Source organism: Lagenorhynchus albirostris, chromosome 17 (assembly GCF_949774975.1).
Source record: "Lagenorhynchus albirostris chromosome 17, mLagAlb1.1, whole genome shotgun sequence".
Lineage (NCBI taxonomy): Eukaryota > Metazoa > Chordata > Mammalia > Artiodactyla > Delphinidae > Lagenorhynchus > Lagenorhynchus albirostris.
Genome location: NC_083111.1, coordinates 44,076,725 through 44,097,085, shown reverse-complemented (window position 1 = coordinate 44,097,085; position 20,361 = coordinate 44,076,725). Strand labels below are relative to the sequence as shown.

Sequence of the window (20,361 nt, the reverse complement as noted above, 5' to 3'; positions counted from 1 at the left end):
AATATTCGTTATTACTAGCTATTATTTTTATTACTTAGGACTAATCAAATGTAAAGAAAATACCTGATAACCTCAGCAAAAATTCTGTCCAAAATGAGAAGTAACTATATGTCTGCCTTAAAATTTGAGAGATGACAGAGTACAGTGGAAAAAGCTGAGGCCAGGGGAATCAGCTCCCGACGTAGCACTGGGGAGGGCCTATCTTGCTACGTAGGCCACCAACAAGCTGTGCAGCCCTAGGCAAGTCACTTCATCTCTCTGGATCCCAGGCTCCTCAACAATCAAAATGAAGAATTTGACTATAATCCATGGTTTCTGCTGCTGAGTCTTCAAATCAAAGGCTCTTATAAGGTTCTTGTGTTTACTTTACACCCATTAGGATGGCAATTATCAAAAAAACAGAAAGCAGCATGCGTTGGTAGGACATGGAGAAACTGAAGCCCTTGTGCACTGCTGATGGGAATGTAAAACAGTGTAGCCTTTATGGGAAAAAGTATGATGGTTCCTCAAAAAAATTAAACATAGATCTACCACATAATCCAGCAATTCCTCTCCTGGGTATATACCCAAAAGAACTGAAAGCAAGGAACTGAAGAGATATTTGTACACCCATGTTCATAGCAGCATTACTCACAATAGCCAACGGTAGAAGCAGCTCAAGTGACCACTGACAGATGAATGAATAAACAAAATGTGGTATATACATACAATGAAATATTATTCTGCCTTAAAAATGAGGGAGGACTTCTCTGGTGGCACATTGGTTAAGAATACGACGGCAGTGCAGGGGACACGGGTTTGAGCCCTGGTCCGGGAAGATTCCACATGCCGCAGAGCAACTAAGCCCGTGAGCCACAACTACTGAGCCCGTGTGCCACAACTACTGAAGCCCAGGCGCCTAGAGCCCGTGCTCCACAAGAGAAGCCACCACAATGAGAAGCCTGCGCACCGCAACAAAGAGTGGTCCCCGCTCGCCGCAACTAGAGAAAGCCCATGTGCAGCAAGGAAGACCCAATGCAGCCAAAAATAAATAAATAAATAAATATAATTTAAAAAAAAAAAAAATGAGGGAAACTGACGAATGATACAACATGGATTAATCTTGAAGACATCATGCTAAGTGAAATAAGCCAGTCTCAAAAGGAGCTGGCTTACTGTGTGAGTCTGCTCATACAGTACCTAGAGTAGTCAGATTCATAAAGACGAAAAGTAGAATGGTGGTTGACAGCAACTGATGGAGAGAAGAATGGGGAGTTAGTGTTTAATGGATGCAGGGCTTTGGTCTCGGAGATGAAAAAGCTCTAGAGATGGATGGTGATGACAGTTACACAACGTGAATATACTTAATGCCACAGAACTGTACACGTAAAAATGGTTAAAATGACAAAGTTGCTGTTATGTCTAATTTACCACAATTTCTTTTAAGGTTCTTGTATTGATTATTCTGCTACATTGCTCTCAAGAGGTAGCAGAGGATGCTAATACTAACGGCTTTCAGAAGTTGGCCAAGGTCATCCTGCCATTGAAAGATAGGCCCTCTGCAAAGAACAAATTTCTAAACACGTACTGGAAGAGAGAAAGCTGCTGAATTAGCAACTGACCGGGGGCGGGGTGGGGTGGGGGGATGCACAGGAGAAGACAGGACAGCCAAATAAATACTATCATGTAGCTCTAAAACCAACTGTCCTCTTAAAGAGTTTAAAACAAACTTCCCAGCATAGATGGTTCTCAAATATCTGTGGTGGTGAATGACTGCTGAATGAATCCCGAGCACGACCGACAAGATCCTGCAGGATCTGGTTCCTACTTATTCTCCAGAACTAATCTCGCCCTATGTTAGCCCTGCTCTCACTCTCTTCATCTTTGTCACAATGAATTTATTTCAATCCTTCCTTCTTATCTGACTACCTCTGCCTTCACCCACTCTGCCATTTCCTTATCCCTTAGAGCTCCGCTCAAGCATCACTTCCATGGGGAAGCACTCCTATTCCTGTTACGAATGGTCACGGTATCGTATAGTATTCCCTTACAACTGTATATTTGGCTAATTATTTGATTAATGTCAGTGTGCCCCAATAACTTTAGGCTGCTTCATCTCCAGCATCTGGCAAAATGCCTCTTGCCCAGTAATCATTTTTAAAATGAATAATCTTAGATAGGGCTTTGGCATACCATGAACTGGTCTAAAAGTCTAAATCAGAAAGGGTCTAAACGAAAGTAAAGGGGAAAGCAATCGGAAAAGCATACCTGAAGGAGGCAGCGGCTCGTCATGGCTCGATAGCAGGCTCTGTGGCTCTTGACTGTCGGCCTCTCCCCCAGGCAGTAGCCCCACCTCTTGACCATGTGAAACCGCTTCGCGTGCCAGATGTGAGTTTCTAGCCATTTGTTCTTCTTTTGTCTCCGGTTAAATTCTAGCATCCGGTTTATGTGACATCGCCGAGCTTTATGGCACTTATTTTTTGAGTGTTCTTTTTTCTGATGAACCGCTTTCTCTGCCTAGAGTTTCAAGAAGACAGGCAGATCCTAGTTGGTAACCATCTCAAAACAAAGTTAAATGTTAGGAATTCAAACAGCTCATTTTAGGTGAAGTGGAGTACCTTACAGACTCCATTAGTTTGCTTAATTTTTTAACTTGGTGATTTCTCCAATGAAAGTAGAGGAGGCAACAGAAAGAGTGAAGATTTTAGAAAAAGGTAAACCTAGGAAGGAAACACAGTTCTATCACTTACTAACTGGGCAAGCTTCGGGGACTGGGAAGATTAGAATATTTATAAAATGTTCAACACAGTAACTCAAACTTATTTGTGGCTATTAATATTAGAAAGCAAGAAAGAATAAATCAAACGCTAGCTTTGTGTTGATTTTTTTTATTGTTTTTTAACATCTAAGAATATAACTAAACCCAAAACTTAGGACCAAAGATATAAAAGTGGGGAAAACCTGCACATTTCATATCACTTAGGTACTGACAGACAAATGTTTAATGTTACCACTAGGAAGCAGACTTCACATTAAATCTAGAGAGAACAAAATTCCTGTTTAGTTTTCATTCTTCACTTCTTCCATAGCGAAGCTAAACTTCTGTGGGAAAAACTCTTTTCCATTAGTCTGTGGGCCCCTTAAGAATAAGGACTTTACCTTAATGGACCCTAACCTCACCACCAGCATAATACCAGAACACGGAAGGCACTTGATAAAGAAATTTTGAATCAGTTAGTAAAGACGTAGTGTGGTTAGACAATCATAGAATGTCCAAGCCAAGAATTTTGGTAAAGCCAAAAACAACTGGACATGAACAAAAAATTAAATCCAAGTTCAAGTTTTCAACATTAAAAAAAGACAAAAGGCAAATACTAGGCATTGATGCTGCCTTTTTTAACCTTCCAACTCTCACTGGTCACACCCCCAAAGTGCAGAGCTAAAATTACTTATCTGGTAAGAAGGTCAAATTTTCATTTTAAATCTGGCAGGGGAACATCAACTGTTTAACATCATAAAGAGAGAGAGGTTCCAAATGCTGTATTTAAAAGTAACTGTAATATCCAACAGCCTGCTAATTTTGGAGGGGAGTGGAGGTGGAGGTGGGGAAGATAATGATTAAACCAAAAAATATGCAAAATGAGCATGTTGTTTTTTAGTCTTCATTTTAATAAATTCTGTTAGGTTAATACTTCTCAACTTCCTTTAAGGACCACTAACCTAAATATTTACATTAAGGGACACTTATACCTCTTTCTGGGCAATCTCCTGTAACCGTCGAGGAAGGCGTTTGACATTGTGACTCATGGCTCTTCGTCTCATGTGCCGTGGCAGTGTCTGGAAAACCAGTGAATTAGAAGATTTCTGGGCCACTGCTTTCAACATGGCACTGATTTCAGCAGCTCGAGCTTGAGCAAAAGTAGAAGCTGTCGAAGAGAACACCACCGTCATTAAAAACTCATCTTGAATTGACACTTTTCCTGGTAGGTTTCAGAAGGAAAACAGATTTGAAGCACATGAGCTTACAATGCACCCACTACCCTAACTCCTAATAGATTAACACCAATGGTAGTTATTTCTGTTACATGATTGTGAAACTAAGGATTCAGTTTTACTTTTCTAATCAGAAAAAATTTAGTTAAAAAATAAGGTAAAGGGCTTCCCTGGTGGTGCAGTGGTTGGGAGTCCGCCTGCCAATGCGGGGGACGCGGGTTCGTGCCCCGGTCCGGGAGGATTCCACATGCCGTGGAGCCTGCGCGACCGGAGCCTGTGCTCCGCAGCGGGAGGGGCCGTGGCAGTGAGGGGCCCACGTACCGCAAAAAAAAAAAAAAAAAAAAGGTAAAAAAATAGTTTTTTTAAAACAGAGAGCTGGGCTTCCCTGCTGGCACAGTGGTTAAGAATCCACCTGCCAATGCAGGGGACACAGGTTTGAGCCCTGGTCCAGGAAGATCCCACATGCTGTGGAGCAACTAAGCCCATGCACCACAACTACTGAGCCTGTGCGCCACAACTACTGAGCCCGTGTGCCACAACTACTGAAGCTCACATGCCTAGAGCCCATGCTCTGCAACAAGAGAAGCCACCGCAATGAGAAGCAATGAAGAGTAGCCCCTGCTCACTGCAACTAGAGAAAGCCCACGTGCAGCAACGAAGTCCCAATGCAGCCAAAAATAAATAAATAAAATAAATAAATTTATTAAAAAAATAAAAAAAACAGAAAGCTACATGCAATATAATCACAACCATTCTTTTTTTTTTCTTTTTTTTTTTTTTTTTGCGGTATGCAAGCCTCTCACTGCTGTGGCCTCTCCCATTGCGGAGCACAGGCTCCGGACGCGCAGGCCCGGCGGCCACGGCCCATGGGCCCAGCCGCTCCGCGGCACGTGGGATCCTCCCGCACCGGGGCACGAACCCACGTCCCCTGCATCGGCAGGCGGACTCCCAACCACTGCACCACCAGGGAAGCCCACAACCATTCTTAAGTGTAATAATCCCACAAGAAAACAACGAAAAAAAAAATTTTAAATGATTTTGACTCCAGGGGTTTTCTTCCTTAATATTTCCTGTTTTTTTACAAATATGTGACCATAACTATTTTCAGTTTTCTTTATTGAAAAATAGACTATTTTTTCTGAATAATAAACAGAGCACTGGAGAAATTTAAGTGAATGCCTCCAAGAAGGCATAAAGAAACACCAGAAGGCACGCTTAAGGTGTGTACAAGGAATACAGGGTTACCAGGTAGTGAGGTGTGACGGTGAAGGAGGGTATTGGGAAATGAGACTGGACAGGGCCTGGAGACAGGTACTTACAGGTCTTGGTTGCCGTCAGAGTGCGTTAAATTGGGTTTTATCTTTGGAGATGCTGTGCTGAGGAGTGTGGATGGCGTTTTATACTTTTTAGAAAGGGGGGAGGGGGTGACAAAGATGACTTTAAGACAAAAAGGAACAGTTCACAAATCAGAACCTCTAAGAAGACAGTAAGAGAGAGGAGGGAGCCCAAAGGAGGGAGAGCTAGCAGGCCCAGGGAAGCGCTGGTCTGAGTCCAGGCTGGAGGTGAGACACGCCCATGTGGACAGAAGGGAGGAGAGAGACGGGGAGGCGGGACCAAGGCCCAGGACGGAGAGAAGGCACTAGAAATCTGGCTGCAGGAGAAACAGAGAGCTCCCGATACAATCAAACTTGGTTTCTGTACAAATACCTACCGGTTATATACTTGGGAATCTCCTGAGAAGTGCCCTCGGGACCTGCTTTCCATCCTCCCTTTTTTTTAAAGGTTACCCTAGAGGAAGGCTGCTCCTTCGCATCAGACTCAGCCAGCGAATGGTGGCTCGTTTTGGTTTGCCGCTGTCGTGGAGGTCCAGAATGAGGCTCTAGTACATTTTCAAAAAAGAAAACAAAGAGAAAAAACGTCACTTTTATCAGAGATAAGGATTAGAGTGTTGGGTGAAAACTGATCAGGTTTTTAATCCTGCAACCACCCTGTAAGTGGCTATTACTGTCCTCCCCTTAAGGAGGAGGGACCTCAGGCAGGGAGGTGAGTTGACTTGCCCAAGGTCACATAGCTAGGAGGCAGCACACTAGCTAATCATGTCAGTGTGACACATGAAAGAACCTTGAGTATAACAGAGGGAACTTTTCTCCATATAAATAGTGCAATGTGGCTTTTTCACCTAAGCTCCCTTAAATACTACAATCCACATGATTCTGCATATGCTGTCTTTCATCATAGTTCTCTGGCACACTCAAGTTGAGAGCCACTATGCTAAGAAAGAAATAAAAGCAGTCTCTATACAAATGTCTAGGCATTCAAACCATTCTGACTTTAACACAATATCTCTACGAATACAGGGAAAGATCAGTAGAGAATTTTACAGCCTTCCTGTTTATTTCCATGGCAGTGATAATTAAGCCCCTAGAATCATGAAACATGTTGCAAGGTCTGTCATTGTGAGGTTTAAATGAGATAATGTGTGCTATGGCTTCTCACTTGGCACAGTGGGCATGAATGTTGGATCTGAATCATTTTTCTGTTGCTGCCTGATGAACAGCTATCCCCTTCATATCACTTTACAAGGTTCTAAAATCAGCACACAAGTTAAACGCAGATATGATGAATGCACTGCATTTCTTTTAGGAAATATAGAAGTGTCATTTAATAATAACTGTTAAGGTACAGATAAAATATATCAGCTGTAAAATACCTACAGCCAATTCTCATTATTCCCAGCAGTTATGTTCTAGAAAGTCACAGCCAACACTGAACTAGTGAACACTGAACCACTGCTCCTAGAGAAAACAAGTATGTATCTATGTATGTATGTATACATACATCTCACAGAGATTATGACCTTAAATCGTAAGAACAACTCATCCTAGTAGATTCTATTTCCTTTCTTTTACAAAGAGAAAATGAGGTTCAGAAGTGTTAAGTGACCTGCCTCAAGCTGCCCCACAATCGCAGTTCAAACCCCGGTGAGAGCTGGAGCTTCCTGCACTACACTGCCCTGTCCCACCAGTCTCCCTCCTCTGGTCATCTCTGTACGAAGCTGAAGCAGGAAGGCACTGGGAACCTCCACTAGGAATACCCACATCAGGTGACTCAAAATTTTCCCCACTCTTTGCACGTCCGCGAATGACCATCAAAGTGCCATGAGTATTAAGTTTGGGGTTACAAACTTAGCAACGAGGTGAATGTGCAAATACAAAACTTGCAAACAATGAGGGTCACCTGTATCTATTTTTAACTCAACTCCTTTATCATTTAGATTATGACTAACAAAAGGAGCTGACAAAAGCAATCCAAATGGAAGTATGTGTAGAGAGCACCATGTTTATCTTACCTTTTGGAGACTGGAAAGGTTTTCTACCTCCATTATGGTACTTTACACCACTGTCAGCCACAAAGCCAGAGGATAAAGTCACATTGGTAGGCTGGTTTCTCATTTTCTTAGCATGTTTCCTTTCTTTTGCATTAGACATTTCTGGAAAGAAAGTAATAAATTTACTACAGGGAGAAGGAACTTCCTTTCAAAAATAAAAATAAATTTAATGGATAAATGTTCATGTGACTCAAAATTTGATTCTTCAATATAATAAATCTCCATTTATTATAGCTGGATTGATGATATCAAAACGTTATCATGATATTGATCTACAGCAAGGACCCAAAACCCGATTCAACAGAAAAAAATTTTGTTTTGCGCTGTCAAATAATTAAGTCACATACCAGTGTTGACACTGCATAAAGGCTATTGGAAGAATGAAAAATGAACTGTGAGATAAGATCCCTATGCCGCGGTAAAAAACTTAAATTAGCTAAACCAGTTTATCAAAATTCTTAGGTGAAACGAGTCACATGAATTAATGAAATATGGGACACACTATTCAGATACGGTAACTTCACCAAAAACTGAATATAAATTACTGATGTTTTCATTTCTACTGCTGAGATGAGGCCAGGTGTACCTTTAATTTAGAATAGCAAAACGATTTCAATTTGAAGTAAGAAGGACAAAGGACAAAAACCTAGTGGAGCCTGATTACACAGTAGTTCTCAACTCTCAGACTCAATGTCCCCTTTCTTTTACTGAATAGTTTGAACACCTGTTTTCTATTTTTAAATGAAATTCATTAATTACATAACCTACTAGACACATAACTTTTATCAAAACATGTCCTACAATACGTGTCCTCATTGTGATGCAGAGGAGAACTAAAAGTAATTCTAATAAAATAATATCTATTTTCTGTATATAAATATTTCACCATAACTAGATGGCATTATGAAATAGAGATATTTTTAACCCAGGGAGATAATCACTGACACAGGCACCAACACAGGCATGGGCACAATCTGTAGAGCTGGAGAAGGGTCCTGAAGCTCCCATGCAACAGTCATTAACTCTTTCCTTGCTGACTGTAGGGAGGTCGGACACAGGGAACGGTCCTGCAGGAAAAGGGGGACACCAGGAGGCTGGGAAGCTCAGAGTAGCAGAACCAAGCTATTCTCCAAGCATTTAAATGTTTTAATACTAGTCTTTACTCATACCTAAACATAGAATTACGTGTCTGGGGCTTCCCTGGTGGCACAGTGGTTAAGAATCCGCCTGCCAATGCAGGGGACACAGGTTCGAGCCCTGGTCTGGGAAGACGCCACATGCCGTGTAGCAACTAAGCCTGGGGGCCACAACTACTGAGCCTGTGCTCTAGAGCCCGCGAGCCACAACTACTGAAGCCTGCGCGCCTAGAGCCCGTGCTCTGCAACAAGAGAAGCCACCGCAATGAGAAGCCCGTGAGCAGCAATGAAGATCTAATGCAGCCAAAAATAAATTAATTAATTAAAAAAAAAAAGGATTACACGTCTGCAACAGCTACAAAGGCAAAGTAATACGGGTGTGTTGTACTAGTACCTCTAAGAGAAGGTAGTAATACCACTGGCGACATAATTTCCCAAATTGGTAAACACTCTTTGATAAAGTACAAAATTTTTTTAAAAAATACAATCTTGCCTCATTTATTGTATTCCTGGAAAATTCAGTGTATATTAAATCCATGAAGCCGACGCTTTTAGGCAAAGCAGAGTCAGGTACTACACACTGCAGGATGGCTAACATCCCTGACCCCTGCCCAGTAAATGGCAGCAGTGTTACCCCAATCATTATGCCCACCAAAACGCCCGCACAAACTTTCAAATGCCACATCCGGATTTGCACCACGTCCAATAAGTAGCACTGAATTAACTACCTTCCATTCACTTACCACCTTTCCAATGCAAGACTTCATGCAAAATTAAGAGTAACCTATGTGGCATAGTGTTTAAGAGCCTTCACTATCTTCCTTAACACTTTTTAGTTGTATAATCTTAGGAAAGTTACTTTCCCTCTTTGAGCTTCGGTCTCTCCTTCTATAAATGGGAATAATCAGCAGGTTGCTATGAGCATTAAATAAGGTAATGTACATAACACAAATCATGGGGCTTTGCATAAACTAAGGGCTCAGTTTATGGTAGCTCTTATTCTTAAATAATAAATGAAATAACAGAGACTTATGTCATTTCACTTTCTCACTCCATTCTGCTTTGACCTAAATGAAAGACAACCAGATCTACACCCCAAAATATTTTTCAAACTAAAAAATATGTAGGAGGTAAATTGAGTTCTACAGAGCTTGTTGGCTAGTGAAGGACATGATTCAGATCAGTCTGTATTAAGAATCATTCAAAATTATCCTACAAAACAATTTATTCCACCTGCTTGCATCAGAACTTGCCCAGCAAAACAGAGCACTACCTGGGAACCCTGGGTGGGACACCAGGGTTAGGGTGACCTTCAGAAGTCACATCTCTGAGCTTAGGTTCGAGGGCAAAAATTAAGCATTCCATTGTATGTATATACCATACTTTGATTATCTACTCATCTATCAATAGATATTTGGGTTGCTTCCACCTCTTGACTATTGTGAATAGTGCCGCTATGAACATGAGTGTACAAATATCTCTTTGAGATCCCGCTTTCAATTCTATTGAATATATACCTACACGTGGGATTTATGGATCATATGGTAGTTCTGTTTTTAATTTTTTGAGGAATGGTGATATGTTTTCTATTTTGGTTGTGCCATTTTACAATCCCACTAACAGTGAATGGGTGCACGGCCTTACTTGCTCCACGGCACGTGGGATGTTCCCGGACAAAGGCTCGAACCCATGTCTCCTGCATTGGCAGGTGGATTCTTAACCCCTGTGCCACCAGGGAACAACGAGGATTTTCTTATATTTCATTTCAGAAGCAGGATAGGGCAGGGATTTTGCCAGTCTTTTTCAGTGCTGCATCTCCAAGACCTAGCCTTGCACAAAGCAGGGACTCAATATATATATTTGTTGAATGTACATGTGCACGCATAAATGAAGTGAAACGTGCCTATAATGCGTATATTAACAGTAAAAAATATTTAGCCAAGTGCCACCGCTTCTGATACAGCATGACCGAATATCTTCCAAGAGAACAGCTCTGGGGCCATCTGCTGGACCAAGACCTATAATCTACCTGAAATCAGATCCCAGTCACTAGGCTTCTGCTGAGATAGAAAGGGAATGCAGGGACACCTTGAAAATCTTGGGGAGCCCTCCCAGAGAAGGGAGCATGGGAGGGGGTAGGTGAACAATGCCCAGGTCTCAGCGTGGTCCCCTCAATGACCCATCTTATTCCTTTAGGATGTGCAAGCCAGCTCCCAGGACGGCCTCTGCCCGGAGGTGCAATGCAGAGAAATGACAGACACAGTGGGCTCGGTCCCAGGGGCTGAAGTTTAAGTAGATGAAGTAGGGGGTCCCCAGAGAAAGAGAAGCAGGCATGAATTTCTTGACATAAGAGAAGCCATTTTTGGCCCAAGCCATTTTGTGATCTAAGCCTGGCCACAATGTTTGCCTTTAAACAGGTCTCAGTAATAGTGATCTTAAGGGAACTAAAGAACAAACGACAGTTATCAGGCAAGAGAAGTAACAACAGTAAAAATCAGTTGTAAACTCCCATTTCTATTTCCATGGCAAGATTAGCCTGAAGCACTTTCTTGAGCTGTTTTGCAGAATCTGAACCCCCTCGAGCACTCAATCACCAGATCAACAGAACCTAACCCAAGATGATGTTGACCTTTCTTATGACCCTGGAGGTTTCAACTAAAGCTTGGACTCTGTTGACCTTTGCCACAATTCAATGCTGAACTCCCCTCTGCTGGAGCCCCTTCATGAATATGCATGCATCCTTAGCTTAAAACTTCACCAATTTTTCTGTTGGGGAGATACTGCTTTGGGAAAGATCCCCGGTGTTCTGCTTACTTGCAGCAAATAATAAATCCTTCCTTCTCCTGATCTTTGCCTTGGTTGGTTTTTTTGGTTTTGTTTAGTTTTGTTTGTCTTGACATCCACCAAGACGTGAACCCAGTTCTTGGGTAACAGAAAGAGGTGCCAGGCAGGAAGAGGGGCCCCTGCGCAGGCAGCAAGAGAAGAAGAGTAGGTCAGCTGGGTGTGAGGGAGAGAATCGGAGGGGAGCCCGGGGACCGCCACACACACTCCCCCATACTTGCGAACCCTGGCGGACGCCAGCCCCTCACGACCTACCTGCCAGACGCTCCGTGGTCCCAGGTCAGAATGACAATGTTCTACCACAGTCGCCGGCGCGACGTGCGCGGCGAGAGAGCTGGAGAGCGCATGCGCCACTGTGACTGCGTCCTCCACGTGGCCCGGAGTCGCAAGGAAACTACAACTCCCAGAATGCCGAGCGAACCCCCCTCCCCGCCAACCAGCGACTCTTTAAAGCAGGGATTCTAGCCCCAACTGTTCAGACCCGTGAGACACGAGTAGAAGCAGCATACGTGGTAGTTGTCTCCGAGGGGCGGCAAGGAAAAAGGATTAGCCATGTCGGCTTTGATCAGAAAGGTGATCAGCACCGCGAAAGCCCCAGCGGCCCTTGGTCCCTACAGGTACAGGAGGCCTGTGGGAGCTGAGAAGGACGCGGGGCCTGTGGGGTCGGAGGTTGTGGGGTCGGAATTTAGGGGCTTGGGCCAGTCCGGGTCCGAGCTGCGCCAGGCCTTAGGGGTTCACCGGGCAACCTCATGCAACATGCTGAACCCGGAAACGGAACCCGGGAAGGCGGGAAGCCCACCGAGAGACCCACTACGTGTTATAAAATTATCAATTTTGTATTTAAAATTATAAAGAAGAAAGATAACGGTCTGCAAATCAGGGGAAATGCCATGAAATGAAAGATAGGAAAGTTGGGAGCATGTTGGAAAACAAACTATAGGGAATTAGAAAATTAGAAATGAGAATATTTTGTTTTCTAAATAACCGTGAAATGGGGTAAAACAAATTTTACTTCTAAATTTAAATTGATATTGTTTTCTTTATCAAAAAAAATTTTTTTAACATTTAATGCCATTGAACTGTGTACCTTAAAACGGTTAAAGCGGTAAAAAAAAAATTTTAATATAAATTTATTTATGGCTGTGTTGGGTCTTCGTTGCTGCGCGCGGGCTTTCTCTAGTGGCGAGCAGGGGCTACTCTTCGTTGCGGTGCGCGGGCTTCTCAGCGCGGTGGCTTCTCTTGTTGCGGAGCACGGGCTCACAGGCGCGCGGGCTTCACTCGTTGTGGCTCACAGGCTCTAGAGCGCAGGCTCAGTAGTTGTGGTGCACGGGCTTAGTTGCTCCGCGGCATGTGGGATCTTCCTGGACCAGGGATCGAACCTGTGTCCCCTGCATTGGCAGGTGGATTCTTAACCACTGGGCCACCAGGGAAGTCCCTAAAATGGTAAATTTTATGTTTGATGTATATTTTTTTTATCACAGTTAAGAGAAACAATGGCGAGGCTTTCTTTATCCAAAAACAAATAAATTGCCTTTAAAGTTGATGTGTTTGGCTCTCTTTCAGGTCTCAGTGTAGCTTATGCTTTTTCTTGAGACCTTATCCTAATTCTGATATTTAGTATCCTCATTACAGAAATAATCAGTTCCGAAAATAAGCACTTTGCAGAAAAGTGTACCCTCACAGGTGGATCCTTAATTGACCCTTCAGCAGTGATCAACCTTGTCTAATTACTTATTTTCTTAAAAGTGCTCTTGGCATTGCTTTCTTTTGCTTGTTTTACAGCTTTATTGAGGTATAAGTTACATACAAAATTCACCATTTTAAGTGCAGAGTTCCATGAGTTTGGGTAAATGTATCGAGTCATGCACCTACTGCCACAGTCAAGTTTTTGAACAGTTACATCAACCCCGCAAACCACCCCTCCTTGCAAAAACAATCCGTCATACCCGTTTGTGTTCAATTCCCACCCCTACCCCTGACCCCAGGCAGCCACTAATCTACTTTCTGCTGCTTTTTTTGTTTGTTTTTTCTAGAATTTTATATAAGTAGAATCAAATAATATGTAGTCTTTAGTTGGATCTATCCGTGGGTGTTTTTTATTTTTATTTTTTTCCTTTTTGCTATCATGAATAATGCTGTTCTGAATATCCATGTGAAGTTTTTGGACATATTTCTTTTGAGTAGTTGTCTAAGAAAGAAGTCACTGGGTTGTATGTTATGTGTATGTGTTTTGTTTTTTTTTTTTTTTTTTTTGGCTGCGCCTCGCACTTTGCGGGATCTTAGTTCCCCCACCAGGGACTGAACCACAGCCCTCGGCAGTGAAAGCGCGTCCTAACCAGTGAACCACCGGAGAATTCCCTGCTTAAATTTTGAAGAAACTGCCAAACTATTTTCCAGTGTGTACTATTTTGCATTTGCACCAATAAAGTATGAAGGTTCCAGTTTCTCCACATCCTCATCAATACTTGTTACTATCAGTGATGCTTTATTGTGTGTGATGGTATCATAAGTGTGCCTTTGGTTTGCATTACTCCTTCACCTTTTGTATGTCTTCTTTAGTGAAGTGTCTGTTCAGATCACTTGCCGATTTTTTACTGAGTTGTCTTTATATTATTGAGTTGTAAGAGTTCTTTATATATTCTGAATACAAGTCCTTTGTTAAATATGTGTTTTGCAGATATTTTCTCCCAATCCGTGACTTGGGCTTTCATTTTCTTAAAGATGTCTTTCAGTAAGCAAAAGGTTTTAATTTCAATGAAGTCCAATTATCAATTATTTTATTTTACATTTTGTTCTTTTTGTGTCTTAGCAAAGAAATCTTTTAGCATTGAGTTTCACATTTTATGTTTATGTTTTACGTATATCCTGGATTTCTGTTCATTACAGTCAGGCTGTGTTAGTCGACAGGACCATTTACATTTCGGGACAGCTAGGCATGGATCCTGCAAGTGGACAGCTTGTGCCAGGAGGGGTGGCAGAAGAGGCTAAACAAGTGAGTCATTTTCCACATTTGAAGTTCCCTTCTCTACTCCTTTTTAATATTGAGGAGTATTAAGAATCCATTTGGCTGGTTTGTTTATTATAGAGATAATCAGATAAGTACTTTTTAAGTTACTGGTTAACTAAAGACAGTTTTATGTCAGTAGAAAGTTGGAAATGTGATGACTCATTTAACAACCAAAAAAAAAAAAAGATTTTACTTTCCAAGGTGACCTTAAACCTGAATTACTGGATATCAACTAAACTTATTGTGGTAATGATTTCACAGTATATACATGTATCAAATCATCATGTTATATACCTAAAACTAATAAATGTTATATGTCAATTATATTTCAGTAAAATGGGAGGGAAAAACCCTGAATTATTGAAAACATCTTGCCACTTCCACCTGGGTTGGGAAATTGTTTTATCAGGGCCAATGACCTGCAAAAAAAAAAAAAAATCCACCACCACAAAAGTAAAAGTCAACATTTTGTTAGAAAGAGAAGTATCAAAGGTTACATGCAGTACGTTTTTTTTAAATAAGAATGGGGGATATAATTCTAATCCAATAAATGGAATTAAATTATAATTTAATACATTCATTGAGTCATTTGTAATATCCAAAGATAGAAAACAATCTAAATGTCCATCCATGAGGAACTAGATAAATAAATCATGCTACATCTGTACAACTAAATTCATATGGAAAGATCTCCAAGATAAATTATTATATGATAAAATAAAACCAAGATGCAGAACAGCATGCACAATAAGCTACCCTCTGTGTGTGTGTCTAAGGATACATACATTTATGTTGGTACAAGCATTCACTGTCTCTGGAAGGATATACAAGAAACTAGAAACAATGGTTACCTTTGATGAAGGAAACTGGGGAGGGGGAGTAAGGGTGGAAGACATCTTTTCACTGTATATGCTTTTTTATAGCTTTTGAATTTTTTGTCATATCTATGTATTACCTATTTAGAAGATTAATTTTTTTAAGTCATCAACTATTATAATGTGACCAATCAAAGTGGAAGAATGAATTGAAAAATAATAAATTAAGGACAGGGTGAAAAACTAATGTTTTTCCAAAGCCCAGAATATCAAACATGTACACAATTTACTACTATTTTTTTTTTGAGAAAAAGGAAAAGAACCTTTTTAAAATCAAATATTGCTTTAAAGAAAACAGGTTTTAATGCTTACTAGCTCATACTTATCCTCAGAGTGATATGGAATTAGGAGCCCCAGTAATAATTCTATTTTAGTTTAGTGGACATTGGCTGAGAATTTCACCATTCTAGCACTGAGGAAGAGACTTCAGTCTTTTTCCTCACAAAAGGAGGCAACTTCTCACTGTATTTCAGAAAGATTCATTCCATTAAAGAAAGCCAAGAAGCAATTCACTTGTGTAGAGGTGGCCTACAAAGAGTAGAATTTCCTAGAAAAGGGAGATTTTTCTGCAACATAGGCTATTTAAGGAGATATTAGTAAAGATGGTTAATTGAATTGAATTAAAGCTTCAATGTAGCATCAGTGCCTTAGGCCTTTCTTACCTCGGTTCACAGGCTCTTACAAACATGGGTGAAATTCTGAAAGCAGCAGGCTGTGACTTCACAAATGGTGAGCAACTTGATATTATTTCACATTTCTGTTTGATATTTCTTGGGTCTTTTTGAAGAACACATGGCATCCAGTAATATATCATGCCATATCTTTGTTATTTGAAGTTGGTTTAATTTCAGTCCCATTTTAATCAAGACAGTCCAGAGCCATATACATAATATCAATGAAAAGTTAATCATTAGTCAATCTAAGAAAAAAATGGAAAATTTTATTTGACCCAACCTGAGGATTATAACCTGGCAAACTTACAGAAAGATCAGAGGACTGTTCCAAAGAGGTAAGGGGAAAGGCCAGAATATATATGATTTTGGCAAAGAGGTACATGCAATCCAAATGGCACACATCTTGGTAGAAGGTTACTGCTGTTTGCGAGGAACAGATATCTTAGTTAATGGTTTTAGTGCTTCTCTTAGTATGGGAACATGTGAAAAACTAGGTGCATAAAATTTTCTCCCGAAAATATCTGAGGGCCGGTTCTGCCAGTTTTCCCAGAGCACAAAGTGCCTTATCCTGACCTCTTACCTGAATTCCTTTCTCAATATATTGTAGGTCAGCGACCGCAGTGGCTAATGACTTGATTCTTGTAGAACTGGATGGTGGGCAACATTCTTACTTTACAATCCCCTCTCTTTCAATCTTAATTTCAGCCAAGGTTTGGGAGGCATTTCGTGACCAATTTGTCCCGCCGTGCTAGAAATGCTCATTCCCAGGTCAGGTGGGGATTTCATTGCTATGCCACTCAGTGTCCTATTAGTGGACTAAAGCTCTGTTAATAGTAGCCAAAAGGCAGGAAATGATTCTTTCTTGTTGCTTCTTCCCATATCTAGAGTTACACTATTATAATCATTGATCCTGTAGAACTATATTTTAGGTGAATAATTTCAAGTCATCTACTTATTATTTTTATTGGAGGCTCAGTCACATTTGATCATGCAAGAAACAAGAATCTTGTAAAATAGGCAGAACACAAGTAATATAGCTAGTGCCATTAATAAGGTCATAAGTAAGAAATGTTATGTTCTAAGGGGTCACATGGCTGGCACCAGCAGAAGAAGAACTGAACTTCATGGTTGGGCAGGTATTTCTGTTGTTGGAGGGGTCCGGCTAATGCTCAGTGCAGATGCACACTGCACACTAGAGGGGACAGAGGAGGACTAAATGGGCAGAGAAAAAAAATTTTATGTTTAAATTTTTCTTGTCTTGCCTTAAAATATGAAATTTATTTCATCAGTACTGTTTTTCTAAGTAATGTTTTGGATCAGACCAAATAACTAAATAAACCTAATGACAATGTATATATCTCCTAGTGGTAAAAACAACGGTTTTGCTGGCTGACATAAACGACTTCAATACTGTCAATGACATCTACAAACAACGTAAGTAATTTGGCTTTATTACTATTTTCCATTTTAAAGAGAAATGTATCTATTAACCTTAATAAGTGTCCATTATGAATTAGGAATGTTGGGAGATGCTAAAGAAATGGTCATAGATCCTGTCCTAAAAGAATTAATAGCCTGATTAGAAACACACAGTGTCTCCCCCATGAAAACATCCAAGATATTTCTATTGCATTCCCTAGAATAACATACTACAACCGGACAAATCCATTTCCCTAAAGCTTCATTTTGTTATACCCTCCTCAGGCTTTCTAAGCCCTCCTAATCATTTTTCAACACATAGATTGTATTTATTATCGCTGTGATAAGGTCTAGCCACCACCTCTGTTCTACTCTCTCAGAATCATTAGCTGGTTAGTTAATATTTCTGTGCCTTGGTTTCCTCATATGCAAAATGGGGATAAAACCTTATAAGGTTGTTGGAATTTTAAATGTGTTAATACAACATGTAAACATGTTAGAACAGATGCTGGCACGTTGTAAGCACTCAGTAAGTGTTATCTGTTATTAACATTGCTGTCCTAGTGGGGAAAATGAGTATCCCTACCACCTGGTGAGATAAGACAAAGGTATAACACGGAAAAGGCATCATTACTTATAATTATCACTTTAAAAACAACCTCCTTCATGTCAAACAAGATCAAAGTGTCAGAGTATGTGAGTATTTTCATTTTTTTCCCCAGAAAACTAAGATTTTTTCAAAATATTAAACATCATGGGAATCATGGCAAAATATCTTATCAAATATAAATATGAGCTTCTTTTTTTCCACGTTGCTTATATCTAAGAACTGACACATAGCTGAAGCACTTACCAGATTCTTGATCCTGCAGTGTTGAGTTTCAGCATAGTATCTGAAAACTGAAATGAAATTCTTTTAAATTTAGATTTCCAGAGTAATTTTCCTGCAAGAGCTGCCTACCAGGTTGCTGCTTTGCCCAAAGTAAGTACACATTTGTCTTAAAATTAAGAAAATTAAAAATCAAGGCCACACATGGACATGAACACAACAGAATCAGAGTACTTAAATTGTGAGAAAAACTAAAATAGCGCTGTATTGTTTTACTGTTACTTAGAGACTATAAACTGAGCCAGGTCTGTGAGTTCTGCAGTAAAAATTTTACTTTTCTATCATATAATAAAAAATCTAGGGTATTCTCTAGCGGTCGGTCCAGGGGTTAGGACTCTGTGCTTTCACTGCCAAGGGCCCGGGTTTGATCCTTGGTCTGATCCTTGGTTGGGGAACTAAGCCCGCCAGCCACGCGGCGTGGCCAAAACAAAAACAAAAACAAAAAACAAAAAAACACTAGACCTTCTATTAGAAAAAATCATCTGAAAACCAGTGGCTCATAGATTTCTCACCATTCCTACTTTGGTATTCTAGTTGAAATAGAAGCTCTTCCTATGCCCCTTAGCAGCACAGTATTTCTACCTATAAAGAAGCAGCTCTCATGGACTTCTAGCAATTTTCCACTAAAGAAATTTATCTTCTATGAGTGGTATTTTTGTTGCTTTAATTTTTTGTTACTTGGAATGATCAGTATCTTCAAATTTATTTGGGTATAGAATGTGATGGAAGGAGCTCCGAACTTGGAGTTATAAGACATGGGTTTGAACCTCTGCTGTTTAGTTTTGTTTGGTTTTTTTGGGGTGGGGGGGTTGGTACGCGGGCCTCTCGCTGTTGTGGCCTCTCCCGTTGCGGAGCACAGGCTCCGGACGCGCAGGCTCAGCGGCCATAGCTTACGGGCCCAGCCGCTCCGCGGCATGTGGGATCTTCCCGGACCGGGGCACGAACCCATGTCCCCTGTATCAGCAGGCGGACTCTCAACCACTGCGCCACCAGGGAAGCCCTGCTGTTTGGTTTTGTGTCCTGGGATGGGTTAAACAACCTTTCTATCAATATCAATCCTCTGCATTGAGAGAACCCCTGATAATAGAGCTGCTGTGGGAATCACATGAGCTAACATAGACGAACACATTGAGCAGATAACCTGGCCTACTGTAGATTCTTGGTGCATGTGCCCCCTCCTTTACTTCTTTGATAAGTTTAATGTTAAAAATGCATATGTTAAAAATTGCATATGTTTTTAGTAGGTATTATGGCGCTCTTAATTTATTCATTATTTTCCTGACAGGGAGGCCGTGTTGAGATTGAAGCAGTAGCTGTCCAAGGACCTCTCGTGACAGCATCGCTCTAAGTGGGCCCAGTGTTATTTAGTCTGGAATTTTAATAATGTTTTTAAATTAACATCTTAATTTTTACAGTATTTGTTGGAAAGTGTAAGGTTGACTGAAATATCTGAAGTTATTATGGAAATACCATATAATAAGGGGAATTGAACAGGAGTTGAAGATTAATGATGAATCTAGTTACTGATGTTATAAATTACACTTCTGTAACACTCATTACTGGATGTGGGAAAAGAGACACACATTACATGGTTACTCAGAAAAACAAAAGTAAAGGGAAATAGCATGTAGGAAAGATGAGTTACTATTCCTGAGAAATAATAAAGAGCACACCTAATTCAATTAAACTATTAATTTAATGGTGTGAACTATTTAGTTCTCATGTCAGATACATGATTCTGCTTTTACTTGAGTAAAATTAAAGCATTTAAGTTTGAATGGTAGAGGTAAAGGAGAAGAAACCGGACCAAATTTTATATAGATAATATTTTTCTAATGGAAATAAAATAGCATGCAGATTTTCCTTTGTGTCATTCTGTTCATTTATTTTTTAGAAGTTTAATGTATACACTAAATCCTATTACCTAAATAAAGGTGGGGGAACTATGAAGTTTAAATTCCAACTTTTTTTCTCAAAGCTTACTTCTGGCTTTACATTTTTACACTGTGGTAATAAGGCTATGTATAATCATTTTGTGTTTGTTCTTTGAAGTCTTTTAACATTTTCAGAAACTACTACATGAATACCTCCTTGTTGTAGAATAAATTCCAACACAGAATTATGTAGATTAAAAAGTAAAAGTCCCAGGACTTCCCTGGT

General features: G+C 40.4%; 2 protein-coding genes across 6 annotated transcripts in view; one reads left to right on the top strand and one right to left on the bottom strand.

Moving 5' to 3' along the window:
• POP1 (POP1 homolog, ribonuclease P/MRP subunit) overlaps positions 1 to 11,685 on the bottom strand; it is a 45,061-nt gene extending 33,376 nt beyond the window's left edge. For 4 of the 5 annotated variants that reach the window (XM_060128061.1, XM_060128057.1, XM_060128060.1 and 1 more), the window contains exons 1-5: positions 11,593 to 11,685; positions 7,322 to 7,462; positions 5,684 to 5,851; positions 3,730 to 3,905; positions 2,248 to 2,496 (exon numbers count right to left, since the gene is read on the bottom strand). In XM_060128061.1, coding sequence (XP_059984044.1) covers positions 2,248 to 2,496; positions 3,730 to 3,905; positions 5,684 to 5,851; positions 7,322 to 7,460 — 732 coding nt within the window. In that variant the 5' untranslated portion in view covers positions 7,461 to 7,462; positions 11,593 to 11,685. Of the gene's footprint in view, positions 1 to 2,247; positions 2,497 to 3,729; positions 3,906 to 5,683; positions 5,852 to 7,321; positions 7,463 to 11,310; positions 11,445 to 11,592 lie in introns of those variants that run through there. The other variant, XM_060128058.1, reaches the window with a different exon arrangement.
• Positions 11,686 to 11,780: 95 nt separating this feature from the next.
• Positions 11,781 to 20,064, top strand: RIDA (reactive intermediate imine deaminase A homolog). The gene is made up of 6 exons (XM_060127687.1): positions 11,781 to 11,954; positions 14,224 to 14,329; positions 15,894 to 15,948; positions 17,259 to 17,327; positions 18,239 to 18,294; positions 19,487 to 20,064. The coding sequence occupies exons 1-6, from the start codon at positions 11,890 to 11,892 to the stop codon at positions 19,547 to 19,549; spliced, it is 414 nt and encodes a 137-aa protein (XP_059983670.1). The 5' UTR covers positions 11,781 to 11,889; the 3' UTR covers positions 19,550 to 20,064.
• Positions 20,065 to 20,361: the final 297 nt, after the last annotated feature.